Below are 15,278 nucleotides of genomic sequence, written 5' to 3'. Positions count from 1 at the left end.
GATTTTCTAGAACTGTTCTCTGTAAGCACAAGAAGCACCATCTCTGGATGCTTGTATGGAACAACGTCCAGAACAGAAGATTTAAATAAACATGTGCGTTAGTGTTTGCCCTAGTGGTTAAGATGTGAGTCAGGATGCCTATGTCCCATATAAAAGTACCACAGATTGATCCATAGCTTTTGCTCCTGATTCCAATTTCCTGCTAATGCAGACCCTTGGATGTATAGGTAATGGTTCAAGTAGTTGGGCTCTGGCTTATTCACGTGGGAGACTTGGATTAACTTCCTGGTTTACCATTTGCAGAATAACCTGGTCCATGGGAGCTCTATCTCTCTCTCTGCCAAGTAAATGAATAAATAAGCAAACCGACCTTGAGAAGTACTATTATCTGAATGTTCACATCCCTCCAACTTTCATATGTAGAAATCCTAACCCAGGACACCATGGTGATGTAAGAAGACTGCATTTTTCAGGCGATTAGAATATAAAGGTGGTGTGCTCATGAATGAGATCAGTGTACTTAAAAATTTGTTCAAGAGTCATTCCCTGCCTCTCCTACCATGTGGAAACACATGGAAAAGATGTTTGTCTATGAACCAGAAAGTGAGCCCTTACCAGACACATAGTCGGCTGAATCCTTGATTGTTAATTTCTCAACCTCCAAAGCTAGGAAAAACAAATTTCTTCTTTTTATAAGCCTCTAAATTTGTGGTATTTTATTACAGTAGCCCAAATGGACCAAGACAAAAAGCAAAGTAATTCCAATTTAAATCTCACAAATGTCAAAGGATTCCATTATGTTTTGTTGTTTGATTTTAATCTCCTACACTCAAAATAAAATCTCTTTAAAATTTAGAATTTGCTTACTTTTGTCTGGTAAAGTTCCACTTTGGCTCATATTATTAACTTTATCTGCCAGTATCCCTAAAATCTCTTCAACAAAAATCAATCTAATATTTGTTACATCTTTTCAGTTAGGCATATACTCAGTCTGTTCAGTGCCATTTAGAAAACAAAATCCTGGATCCCAACCAACAGAATAAAAAGAGTAAGGGCTAAAATGTAACTATTCATAATTCTTTAATTTTCCCGTTTTTTAATTTATTATTTTAAAACCACAGCCTGGGTTAAGACATCAGAAGCTCTAGTGATTTTTTTGAGATTTATTTATTTGGAAGTCAGATTTACAGAAAGAGAGAGAGAAACAAAGAGAGATAGAGGGGGGTGAGAGAGCGAGAAAGCAAGAGAGAATCTGTTGGTTCACTCTTCAGATGCCCACAATGGCTAGAATTAGATCAGGCCAAAGCCAGGAACTAAGAGCTCCTTCCAGTTCTCCTACATGAGTGTCGGAGGCCTAAACATTTGGGCTACCTTATGCTGCTTTTCCCAGGCCATTAGCAAGGAGATGCACTGGAAGTGGAGCACCTGGAACAAAAATAAGTGTCCATATGGGATGCCAGCATTACAGGCAGCGCCTTTATATCTTATGGCTCAATGCCAGCCCCTTTAGTGAACTTTAAATATTTAGATTATAATTAAATCTACAAGGTACCTAAATGCTTAATTTTGGTGAAAAAAATTAGAATTTTGCTTCCAGGAATTCATAATCAATTAAATGATAAAATAATGTAAACATAATTTTTTTAAGATTTTTATTTATTTATTTGAAAGGCAGAGTTGCAGAGAGAAGGAGAGGGGGGGGGAGAGAGAGAGAGAGAGAGAGAGAGAGATTGATTTTCTGTCCATCAACAGGGTCACTCCCCCAGGTGGCCATAACAGTCAGAGCTGGGGCAAGCTGCAGCCAGAGTTTGGAACTCTATCCTGGAGTCCCACATGTGTGGCAGGTCGCTAAGAACTTGAGCTGCTTTTCTAGGCACGTTAGTATAGAGATGGATTGGAAGTGGAGCAGCTGGGACTGGAGCCTTCACTCACATGGTATTCACAATGTTATAGGAATGACCCACTGCACCACAATGCCAACCCCAAACATAATATTAATAAAGAAATAATAAATATCACAAACTGATACAATGCATGTTTATAAGATTACTTACACTTTGTAGACCACCATGACTTGTAACAAAAACATTTACACTTTGCATTCTGGGAGAGGTGGGCAGTAATTTGGAGCATAAGGTGTTCTTTGACAAGACGGAAACTGAGAAACTGGGGACAGAAGTACATTGCCGTACTCTTCCATGTGGGCTAGAAAATCAGTGGAAGGAAGAGGTAGAAAAAACATGAGAGAGACTGGTTGTAGGGAAACAAAACCAAACAAAAAGCAGATGTTGGTTCAGATTCCTGGGGGATGTGTCAAAGACAAAGGTCAGTTTGCATACCTTTTGGCCTCTGTCAAAGTTAGTTGGGCACAGTTTAAAAGTGAAATAGAATTATTTTAAAATACTTGGATGTTAAATGTGGTCACTGGAAATGTTAGGTCACTTAATTTCACATTTCATTAGTTTTATTTTAAGATATAAGTTGCTTTTTTAAATGACACAAACAATGCTAAGAAATGTGCAGCTACAATAAAACAAAACAAAACAAAAAACCACAAAAACACGTTGCATGTGGTCTTTGAATATACATTTGGCCTTCAAATAAAGTGATACATTTCCAAAGAGAATTAGGAGAATTTCCACTTGAATCTGGGCCCAAATCGCCATAGCTATGGAGAAGGAAATTTGACTCCAAAATCTGGAGCAGGCATCACAGCTGTGACACCAAGTTTGTGGAGCTTATTGGGCAGCAGCTGGGCATATACTGAACAAAGAGGATAATTCCAGTGCTCTAAGGAAAGAGTGTAATCAAAAGCACAGCTTAATCTTCTCTTGGTGAAACAAGAAAATCACTTTAAGAATCACTAAGTGATCAGCATTTTAAATAACAATGTCATTTTAAGACATTCTGGAAAGTTGACATTCTGCATCTCCCCCACACTCATTACTGTAATTCACAGATCACTGCCAAGTCAAATTTTCAGTTCCCTTTGATTTTAGAGTGGGTATTAGAGTTATAAAAATGGTATTTCAATTTGTTGAGAAAATTTAATTTAAAGTTGGAAAAACAAATATGGACCAACTCTACAGCATAACCTTTAGGAAAAAAGGAATTAGGGAGTTTATCATTTCACATGTGTTCCTAACACTGGACCTTACAGACTCTGAGAGGAAGAAGCAGAAATCTGTGACAAACACATATTAAAGTTTTCTAGGTACAATTATCCCACCAAATATTCTACTGCAGGATATTTCAGCCTTAACCTAGTTATCTGAAGGATCACAGAAAAACCATTTCAAAGTATTGCTGTGTGATATTAAAAATACATCAGGTCATGAATGAATAAAACCGGGGATTGGGTTTATTCAGCTTAAGAGCTGGGGTGGTCCCATGAAATCCTCAATATCAGCCAAAGCTTGATTATTGTCTCATACCTCTCTCTTCTAAATCCTGCCCTTATTTCTTCTGTAATACTCCCTCACCACCTACTCTCCAACTTTTAGAAACCCTGCTGCTTACTTGAAATACTTAATATCAGTACAAAGTTATGAATTTAAATCTCTCAAAGAATTAATATAATTCAAAACAGATTTGTTTTTGTGTAAATGACTTCATTCATTTAATTGAGTTTTGTGTGTAGCCTCATTTTTATGAAAGTCTGATGCCTTTGTATATGTAGAATGGTGCTTACGTGTTATATCTGGCCATGGAAAAGCCTATATTCTGGCTGAGATAAAGCAAGAGGAGACTCTGTCAAGACCCAAAAGGATCTCCTAATGTTATGCATTTAGATATATTAGGCAAAGTACTGCCATAAGTATACTGAATCTGAATATAGGATACTTATACTTAATAAATATATGCAATTTGAGATATATGTTAGTCACATGGTTACATGCATGAGAAACAAGATATGTACTAATAGTAGGTTTTAGAATGCCAATAAAAAATGCACAACAGGGCCTGGCATGGTATAGCAGGTTCAAAGCTGGTGCTTGCTATGCTGCATCTGATTATCAGAGTGCCAGTTTTGAGACCCTGCTGCTCTACTTCCTACTAATGCATGTGGGATGGCAGTGAAAGATGTCCCAAGGGGACCCAGATGAATTTGTTGACTTTGGCCTGGCCCTGACCTATAGGTTGTGGCCATTTGTGGAATGAACCAGCAGGTGGAAGACTTTTCTCTATGTCTCATTCTTTCCCTCCACCTCTCCCTGTTGCTCTGTTTTCAAAATAAATGAATAAATAAGTCTTTAAAAGACACATAACAGTTGGAAATTGATGAAAGGAATCAACTCAAGTAACATTTTTGTGTAATGGTGCATCCTGTGTAGTGTAACCGTGGAGGAATATCTGATTCTATGATGGTGTGCACTTTTTATTGAATTTTTATAGCTATACCACTTTACAATTTGTGGGGACAGAAGTTAACCTATGGAAAAGGTTTAAGGCAAATGATAATTTTTCACACTATGCAAAAGAATTTTGTCAAATCTAAATACCATTGATTTCCTCTATGTGGAAACTATAACTTCAAAAACTACATTTTAGGTCAGTTGCACTATTAGCCAGTGTTTCCTCTATTAGTTAATTCATTTTATTGTTTTTGGCTGCTTATTCATATTATGTCCCTCATGGTCTCTTTTCAACTACTTTGAATGCCTTACTGATTCATATACATATGCTAGGACTATTATAACCAAGTACCACAGCCTGGGGATGGAGGGCTAACAACAGGAATTTATTTATTGTCCCACAAATGTGGAAGCTGGAACTACAAGATTAAGGTTTCAGCAGCGTTATTATCATCTCAGGTTTTTCTCCTTGGCTTGCATGTATGGTCTTTGCTGTGTGTCTTCACATGGTACAATATTTGTGTATCTTTGTGTCCTAATCTTCTCTTCCTATAAGGACAGAAGTTGTATTGGATTAGGATCATCTCTAATGGTCTCATTTGAACTTAGATTACCTGTTTCAAAACCCTATTTCCAAATGCATTCAAAGTTTAAAACACTAGGTATAAGGTCTTAAACATATGACTTTAAGAGAATAAAAAATTCATCCCATAAAACCACATTATTAATGGACTAAAAAAGGTGTCTGAGAAGTATCTGATTCATTGTGGGTTTCTTGTTTGAAAATCTTTTAAAATTTACTTATAGATTGATTGGGGGTGGAGCCAAGATGGCGGATAGTGAGGACGTGCGCCGTAGTTTGGGAAAATAAAGTTTCATAAAAGTGGAATTACTGTAGCCTCAGGAAAAGATTCAAGAAAAAAACTGCAGAGGAAACGCTTCCGGATCTAGTGGATGTGACACAGAGGACCTACAGGGAGCCCACCACGTGCAAACTCAACCGCAGGAGAGGAGCTGCAGAATCTCGCCAGCGCGGGAACGGGAGGGAGGTAAGACAAAGACAGCAGAAACCCGAGACATTGGGGGTGAAAAGCAGAGGCCTCTCTTGTCACTCAAGGAGCAAAACAAAGAGCAGGAGCCATTTTACGTATCTAAAGCGCAGCCACAAACTCAGTAACTTCGGAATTTGGTGAATCTTGAGAACACATTGAGGGCTGCATAAACTCTTTGTGTGGTCCCAGGGGTAGATCAAACGAATACTCACAGAGGCCAGATTTCAACTACACTCAATTCCACTCAGCCATTCGGGATTACTTCCCAACTGAGTCAAAAAAAAAAAAAGAGAGAGAGAGAGAGAGAGAGAGATCCAGTAAGGAGCAAGGGAGTGAACAATCTGGGTGAATCGCTTTTTGCACAGCCTTAAACCTGAAGAATCAAGCAGAGCTCTCTGGCCACACCCATCACAGCCCCTAAGGATCCATCAAAGCAGCCCACTTAGAGGCATAGTATAACGAGAAAAAAAACACCACAGCAAAAAAAAAAAAAAATTATCTCCAACATGCCAAACAACAAACGTAGAAGCCAAGTTAACAAGAGCAAGGAAGACACTATGATGCCTCCAAATGAACAAGACACGCCAATGCAAGATTATGAAGATGAAGAGATAGAGGAAATGCAAGAAGCAGATCTCAAAAAATTGATAAGAACATTAAGAAGTTCTCAAAAACAAATTCTTGAACTACAGAAATCCTTAATGGACAAGATATAAAATCTCTCTTGTGAAAATGAAATATTAAGGAGGAATCAAAATGAAATGAAACAACTAATAGAACATGAAACTGTGATAGTGACAAAAAACCACAATGAAATGAAGAACTCAATAGATCAAATGACAAACGCATTAGAAAGCCTTAAAAACAGAATGGGTGAAGAAGAAGAGAGAATATCGGAATTAGAAGACAGAGAACAGGAAAGGAAACAGGCAAACCAAAGAAAAGAAGAGGAAATTAGAAATCTAAAAAATATTGTTGGGAATCTACAGGATACTATTAAAAAACCCAACATTCAGGTTCTAGGAGTTCCTGAAGGCATGGAGAGAGAGAAAGGATTAGAAGGCCTTTTTAGTGAGATACTAGCAGAAAATTTCCCAGGTTTGGAGAAGGACAGAGACATCCTAGTACAGGAAGCTCATAGAACCCCTAATAAACATGACCAAAAGAGATCCTCACCACGACACGTCGTAATCAAACTCACCACAGTGAAACATAAAGAAAAGATCCTAAAATGTGCAAGAGAGAAACGCCAGATTACTTTCAGAGGATGTCCAATTAGACTCACAGCTGACTTCTCTTCAGAAACCCTACAAGCTAGGAGAGAATGGCGAGACATAGCCCAGGTACTAAGAGAGAAAAACTGCCAGCCCAGAATATTATATCCTGCAAAGCTCTCATTTGTGAATGAAGGTGAAATAAAGACCTTTCACAGCAAACAGAAACTAAAAGAAATTGTCGCCACTCGTCCAGCCCTGCAAAACATGCTTAAAGATGTCTTACATACAGAAACACAGAAACACAGTAACCAATATGAAAGAAGATAAAGGAAGGAAACCTCACAGCAAAAGATCGCAGGAGTCTCAAACCATATATTAGAAAAAATCTTTGGCAAATGACAGGGCAAAGTTACTCCTTCTCAATAGTCACATTGAATGTTAATGGCTTGAACTGTCCAGTTAAAAGACACCGATTGGCTGATTGGGTTAAAGAACAAAACCCATCTTTTTGCTGCTTATAAGACACTCATCTTTCCAACAATGATGCATACAGACTGAAAGTGAAAGGCTGGAAAAAGATATACCATGCCAACAGAAATGAAAAAAGAGCGGGCGTAGCCACCTTAATATCAGACAACATAAACTTTACCACAAAAACTATTAGGAGAGACAAAGAGGGGCACTATTTAATGATTAAGGGATCCATTCAACAGGAAGATATAGCGATTATCAATGTATATGCACCAATTACAGGGCACCAGCTTATTTAAAAGACTTGTTAAGGGACTTAAAGGGAGACTTAGACCCCAATACAATAGTACTGGGGGACTTCAATACTCCACTCTCAGAGATAGACAGATCAACAGGACAGAAGATCAACAAGGAGACAGTAGATTTAAATGACACTATAGCCCAAATGGATCTAACAGATATCTACAGAACATTTCACCCTACATCTAAGGACTTTACATTCTTCTCAGCAGTACATGGAACCTTCTCTAGGATTGACCACATACTAGGCCATAAAGCAAGTCTCAGCAAATTCAAAAGAATTAGAATCATACCATGCAGCTTCTCAGACCACAAAGGAATGAAATTGGAAATTGGCAACTCAGGAATCCCTAGAGCACGTGCAAACACATGGAGATTGAACAACATGCTCCTGAATGAACAATGGGTCATAGAAGAAATTAAAAGAGAAATCAAAAATTTTCTGGAAGTAAATGAGGACAACAGCACAACATACCAAAACCTATGGGATACAACAAAAGCAGTGTTAAGAGGAAAATTTATATCAATAGGTGCCTACATCAAGAAATTGGAAAGGCACCAAATAGATGAGCTTTCAAGTCATCTCAAGGATCTAGAAAATCTGCAGCAAACCAAACCCAAACCCAGTAGGAGAAGAGAAATAATTAAAATCAAAGAAGAAATCAACAGGATTGAATCCAAAAAAAAATTATAAAAAATCAGCCAAACAAGGAGCTGGTTTTTTGAAAAAATAAACAAAATTGACACCTCATTGGCCCAACTCACTAAAAAAAGAAAAGACCCAAATCAATAGGATCAGAGATGAAATGGGAAACGTAACAACAGACACCACAGAAATAAAAAGAATCATCAGAAATTACTACAAGGACTTGTATGCCAGCAAACAGGAAAATCTATCAGAAATGGACAGATTCTTGGACACATACAACCTACCTAAATTGAGCCAGGAAGACATAGAAAACCTAAACAGACCCATAACTGAGACAGAAATTGAAACAGTAATAAAGGCCCTTCCAACAAAGAAAAGCCCAGGGCCAGATGGATTCACTGCTGAGTTCTACCAGACATTTAGAGAAGAACTAACTCCAATTCTTCTCAAACTATTCAGAGCAATCGAAAAAGAGGGAATCCTCCCAAATTCTTTCTATGAAGCCAGCATCACCTTATTTTCTAAGCCGGAAAAAGATGCAGCATTGAAAGAGAATTACAGACCAATATCCCTGATGAACATAGATGCAAAAATACTCAATAAAATTCTGGCCAATAGAATGCAACAACACATCAGAAAGATCATCCACCCAGACCAAGTGGGATTTATCCCTGGTATGCAGGGATGGTTCAACGTTCAAAAAACATTCAATGTAATACACTACATTAACAGACTGCAGAAGAAAAACCATATGATTCTCTCAATAGATGCAGAGAAAGCATTTGATAAAATACAACACCCTTTCATGATGAAAACTCTAAGCAAACTGGGTATGGAAGGAACATTCCTCAATACAATCAAAGCAATATATGAAAAACTCACGGCCAACATCCTATTGAATGGGGAAAAGTTGGAAGCATTTCCGCTGAGATCTGGTACCAGACAGGGATGCCCTCTCTCACCACTGCTCTTCAATATAGTTCTGGAAGTTCTAGCCAGAGCTATTAGGCAAGAAAAAGAAATTAAAGAGATACAAATTGGGAAGGAAAAACTCAAACTATCCCTCTTTGCAGATGATATGATTCTTTATTTAGGGGACCCAAAGAACGCTAGTAAGAGACTACTGGAACTCATCGAAGAGTTTGGCAAAGTAGCAGGATATAAAATCAATGCACAAAAATCAAGAGCCTTTGTATACACAGGCAATGCCACGGCTGAGGAAGAACTTCTAAGATCAATCCCATTCACAATAGCTACAAAAACAATCAAATACCTTGGAATAAACTTAACCAAGGACGTTAAAGATCTCTACGATGAAAACTACAAAACCTTACAGAAAGAAATAGAAGAGGATACCAAAAAATGGAGAAATCTTCCATGCTCATGGATTGGAAGAATCAATATCATCAAAATGTCTATTCTCCCAAAAGCAATTTATACATTCAATGCAATACCAATCAAGATACCAAAGACATTCTTCTCAGATCTTGAAAAAATGATGCTGAAATTCATATGGAGACACAGAAGACCTCGAATAGCCAAAGCAATCTTGTACAACAAAAACAAAGCCAGAGGCATCACAATACCAGATTTCAGGACATACTACAGGGCAGTTGTTATCAAAACAGCATGGTACTGGTACAGAAACAGAAGGATATACCAATGGAACAGAATAGAAACACCAGAAATCAATCCAAATATCTACAGCCAACTTATATTTGATCAAAGATTCAAAACTAATCCCTGGAATAAGGACAGTCTATTCAATAAATGGTGCTGGGAAAATTGGATTTCCGCATGCAGAAGCTTGAAGCAAGACCCATACCTTTCACCTTACACAAAAATTCACTCAACGTGGATTAAAGACTTAAATCTACGACCCGAAACCATCAAATTATTAGAGAGCATTGGAGAAACCCTGCAAGATAGAGGCACAGGCAAAGACTTCTTGGAAAAGACTCCAGCAGCACAGGCAGTCAAAACCAAAATTAACATTTGGGATTGCATCAAATTGACAAGTTTCTGTACTTCAAAAGAAACTGTCAGGAAAGTGAAGAGGTAACCGACAGAATGGGAAAAAATATTTGCAAACTATACTACAGATAAAGGGTTGATAACCAGAATCTACAAAGAAATCAAGAAAATCCACAACAACAGAACAAACAACCCACTTAAGAGATGGGCCAAGGACCTCAATAGACATTTTTCAAAAGAGGAAATCCAAATGGCCAACAGACACATGAAAAAATGTTCAAGATCACTAGCCATCAGAGAAATGCAAATCAAAACCACAATGAGGTTTCACCTCACCCCAGTGAGAATGGCTCACTTTCAGAAATCTACCAACAGCAGATGCTGGAGAGGATGTGGGGAAAAAGGGACACTAACCCACTGTTGGTGGGAATGCAAACTGGTTAAGCCACTATGGAAGTCAGTCTGGAGATTCCTCAGAAACCTGAACATAACCCTACCATACAACCCAGCCATCCCACTCCTTGGAATTAACCCAAAGGATATTAAACTGGCAAACAAAAAAGCCGTCTGCACAAAAATGTTTACTGCAGCTCAATTCACAATAGCTAAGACCTGGAACCAACCCAAATGCCCATCAACAGTAGACTGGATAAAGAAATTATGGGACATGTACTCCATAGAATACTATACAGCAGTAAGAAACAATGAAACCCAGTCATCTGCAACAAGATGGAGGAATCTGGAAAACATCATGCTGAGTGAATTAAGCCAGTCCCAAAGAGACAAATTTCATTTGTTTTCCCTGATCAGCGACAACTGAGCACCAAAGGGGAAACCTATTGAAGTGAAATGGACACTAAAAGAAATTATGACATGATCAGCTCTTGTCCTGGCTCTAGATGTACAATGTAATACTTTATCCTTTTTAGTATTTGTTGTTGTTGTTGTTGTTCTAGTACTAGTGGTTGAACTCTGTAATTAACACACAATTATTCTTAGGTGTTTAAATTTTAACTGAAAAGTGATCCCTGTTAAATTTAAGAGTGGAAAAAGAGAGGGAGGAGATGTACAATTTGGGAAATGCACCATCTGACTTGCCGCAAATGATGGAGTTAGAAATGTACCAGGGGATTCCAATACAATCCCATCAAGGTGGCATGTACCAATGCCATCTCACTAGTCCAAGTGATTAATTTCAGTTCACAATCGATGGCTCTGATTGGTCTAAGAATCAAAGGGATCACACAAACAAGACAAGTGTCTGCTAATACTAACTGATAGAATCAAAAAGGGAGAGAAAGATCCAACATGGGAAATGGGATACACAGCAGACTCATAGAATGGCAGGCGTCCTAAACAACACTCTGGCCTCAGAATCAGCCCTTAAGGCATTCAGATCTGGCTGAAGAGCCCATGAGAGTATAGTAGGCATGGAAAGCCAAGACACCATGGAAAAGAAAAAAAAAAAAAAAAGAAGAAGACCTAAATGAAAGATCTCTGTGAGTGAGATCCCAGTGGAAAGAACGGGGCCATCAAAGAAGAAAGTACCTTTCTCTGAAGGGAGGAGAGAACTTCCACTTTGACTATGACCCTATCAAAATAAGATCAAAGTCAGCGAACTCTAAAGGCTTCCATAGCCCTGGCATCTCATGACTAGAGTCTAGGGAGATTACTGATGCCATGAACAGGAGTGTCAAAGTGTTAAGTCAGCAACAGGAGTCACTGTGTACTTACATCCCATGTGGGATCTGTCCTTAATGTGTTATCTAATGTGCAGTGATGCTATAACTAGTACTGAAACAGTATTTTTATACTTTGTGTTTCTGCGTGGGTACAAGCTGATGTGCTCTTTACTAACTATATACTGAATCGATCTTCTGTATATAAAGATAATTGGAAATGAAAAAAAAAAAACCCTGGTGTTAAATTGGAAATGGCATAGAAAATTAATTAATTTTTTTTAAAAAAATATTATGTAGGATCTCTGTCTTTAATGTGCTGTACACTCTTATTTAATGCTATAACTAGTACTCCAACAGTATTTTTTTTTTCACTATGTGATGCTATATGGCGGAAACTGTTGAAATCGTTACCTAATATATACTAAACTGATCTTCTGTATATAAAGAGAATTGAAAATGAATCATGATGTGATTGGAAGGGGAGAGGGAGCGGGAAAGGGGAGGGTTGTGGGTGGGAGGGAAGTTTTGGGAGGGGGAAGCCATTGTAACCCATAAGCTGTACTTTGGAAATTTATATTCATTAAATAAAAGTTTAATTAAAAAAAAGAAACTAAAAAAAATTACTTATAGATTGATTGACTGAAAGGCAGAGAGACAGAGAGACAGGGAGCTCCCATTTGCTGGTTCTTTCCCCCAAATGCCTATAACAGTTGGGGATGGGCTAGGATGAAGTGGAAAGCCAGTAGCTCATTCCATGTCTCCTATGTAAATGCCAGGAATACAACAATATGAGCAATTACTTGCTGCCTCTTTTAGTCTGCATTAGCAGGAAGCTGGAATAGGGAGTGGAGAAGGCTCTAGAACACAGGTGATTTGATAAGGATTGGATGTATCCTAAGCAATGTCTTAAGTTCTGCAACACCAAATGCCCAACCTTAAAAATCTTCATGTAGCAGGAGAGAGTCAGGGGAAATGCTGGAGTTTGCTAAGACAAGTCCTATTTCTTGACTACAAGCTTCCACACTAGTGGGAATGGTATGCTATTTTAAAAATTATTTGCTTCCTGTATATGATTGTATTTAACATATATTAATATTATTTTTCCTGATATGATACTGTAAGGTTTTGATGGAGTCCCAGAACAACCAAACATTTGCAAATGCTTGTAAAATTATTGCCTCAAAAACTATGTGAGAAAAAATCCTCACAGTGGAAAGAAATCCCTGACCCTAAAATTACAAATCACCTTCAAATCTTTCTCTTCTTAGCTACTAGAGGAGAAGGAAAACAATAAAAAAATGAAATCTGATATGTTTTTGATAACAGAGTAGCTTACAATATTCTGTAATTGTCAGTTTACATTATCTTTCTTCATCAATGCTCACCACATTAAGGAGTGCTGTGACCAATATTGGTTGGACCAGATATTAACCTTCTCTAAGAAATGAGTTGATTCTCAAGGGCTAATGGGATAATGAGAGGATTGAGAAAAATAAGCATAGATATCCAGCTTTCCACATTCAGTACCCAAATTGGAAGAGAAGAATGAGTTTCAGTGCTAATGACGCAACTCGATAGAATTCTGTATTCCTTGTTGTGTAGCATGTCCTCATGTTCCAAAAAATGGGAGATAGTTCTGCTCATCTTAAAGATCAACCAGAGAAACGTCAAGATCAATTTGAAATTGTTATTCTTAATGAGTTTAAATGTAGCATCAGAGATAAAATTTGGAAAACTTCCTACAGTTATGTACAAAAGCTTCCTACAATTTTTAATGCCATAAAGGAAACCAAATAAACTGTTTTGCTTTTTTTTTTTTTTTTACCAAGTTTGGTTCTAAACTATTAAATCTTTCAGAAGTGATCCTAAAGTTCCCAGTGAAAGCATACTGATTTGTTCACAAAACAGTCTCCGACGAGGAGAAGACCTTTTTATGTGTATGGACATACAACTGGTCGAAGCATTATGTGGTTTCCAAAAGCCAATATCCACTCTTGACAACCAAACCATAGTCATCACCTCTCATCCAGGTCAGATTGTCAAGCATGCAGATATCAAGTGTGTGCTAAATGAAGGCATGCCAATTTATCATAGACCTTATGAAAAGGGTTGCGTAATCATTGAATTTAAGGTAAACTTCCCTGAAAATGGCTTTCTATCTCCTGATAAACTCTCTTTGCTGGAAAAACTTCTCCCTGAGAGGAAGGAAGTAGAAGAGACTGATGAAATGGATCAGGTAGAACTCGTGGACTTTGATCCAAATCAGGAAAGACGGTGCCATTATAATGGAGAAGCATACAAGGATGATGAACATCATCCCAGAGGGGGTGTTCAGTGTCAGACCTTCTAATGGGGCCAGTGAAGAAGGCACTGCTGGCATTTTGTATGCAGCAGTGGAAGGATGAGTGAAGGACTACAACCGTAATATGCTCACTACTTGCTATTGTTTTTGTTTTAATATTCAGCGATAGTAGTGTTTTAAAAGTTAAATGAAGAATGAGCGCAAATATAAAAGCTCAAAAAATGTTAAAAAAGATTTTTTTATTGTTTTCTTTCTTTTTTTTTAAACTTTTATTTAATGAATATAAATTTCCAAAGTACAGCTTATGGATTACAATGGCTTCCCCCCCCTCAAACTTCCCTCCCACCTGCAACCCTCACCTTTCCCGCTCCCTCTCCCCTTCAGTTCACATCAAGATTCATTTTCAATTCTCTTTATATACAGAAGATCAGTTTAGTATATATTAAGTGAAGATTTCAACAGTTTGCCCCCACATAGTAACACAAAGTGAAAAATACTATTGGAGTACTAGTTATAGCATTAAATCACAATGTTCAGCACATTAAGGACACAGATCCTACACAATATTTTTTAAAAGTTTATTAATTTTTATGCAATTTCCAATTTAAAACCAAGTTTTTTTTTATTTTCAAGTATCTTTATATATGGAAGATCAATTCAGTATATACTAAGTAAGGATTTCATCAGTTTGCACCCAGACAGAAACTCAAAGTGTAAAAATACTGTTTCAGTACTATTTATAGCATTACTTCACATTGGACATCACATTAAGGACAGATCCCACATGGGATGTAAGTACACAGTGACTCCTGTTGTTGACTTAACAATTCTTGTTAAGAATTGTTAACAAACGCTTGTTTATGGCATCAGTAATCTCCCTAGGTTCTAGTCATGAGTTGCCAAGGCTATGGAAGCCTTTTGAGTTTGCTGACTTCGATCTTATTCCAACAGGGTCATAGTCAAAGTGGAAGTTCTCTCCTCCCTTCAGAGAAAGATACCTCCTTCTTTGATGGCCCTGTTCTTTCCACTGGGATCTCACTTGCAGAGATCTTTCAATTAGGTCTTTTTTTTTTTTTTTTTTTTTTTTTTGCCAGAGTGTCTGCTATCCATGCCTAAAATACGCTCATGGGCTCTTGAGCCAGATCCAAATGTCTTAAGGGCTGATTCTGAGGCCAGAATGCTATTCTATGAGTCTGCTGTGTATCCCACTTCCCATGTTGGATCTTTCTCTCCCTTTTTGATTCTATCAGTTAGTATTAGCAGACACTAGTTTTGT

At 37.7% G+C, this 15,278-nt stretch overlaps 1 protein-coding gene across 1 annotated transcript; it reads left to right on the top strand.

The window, feature by feature from the left end:
* The first annotated feature begins 443 nt into the window (after positions 1 to 443).
* LOC133762889 (dnaJ homolog subfamily A member 1-like) lies at positions 444 to 14,190 on the top strand. Its single transcript, XM_062195885.1, has 2 exons — positions 444 to 451; positions 13,558 to 14,190. The coding sequence occupies exons 1-2, from the start codon at positions 444 to 446 to the stop codon at positions 14,048 to 14,050; spliced, it is 501 nt and encodes a 166-aa protein (XP_062051869.1). The 3' UTR covers positions 14,051 to 14,190.
* The last annotated feature ends 1,088 nt before the right edge of the window (positions 14,191 to 15,278 follow it).

This window comes from Lepus europaeus, chromosome 1, assembly GCF_033115175.1.
Source record: "Lepus europaeus isolate LE1 chromosome 1, mLepTim1.pri, whole genome shotgun sequence".
NCBI lineage: Eukaryota > Metazoa > Chordata > Mammalia > Lagomorpha > Leporidae > Lepus > Lepus europaeus.
Note: the sequence above shows the minus strand (reverse complement) of the source record. Positions and strands in the feature narration are given on the sequence as shown.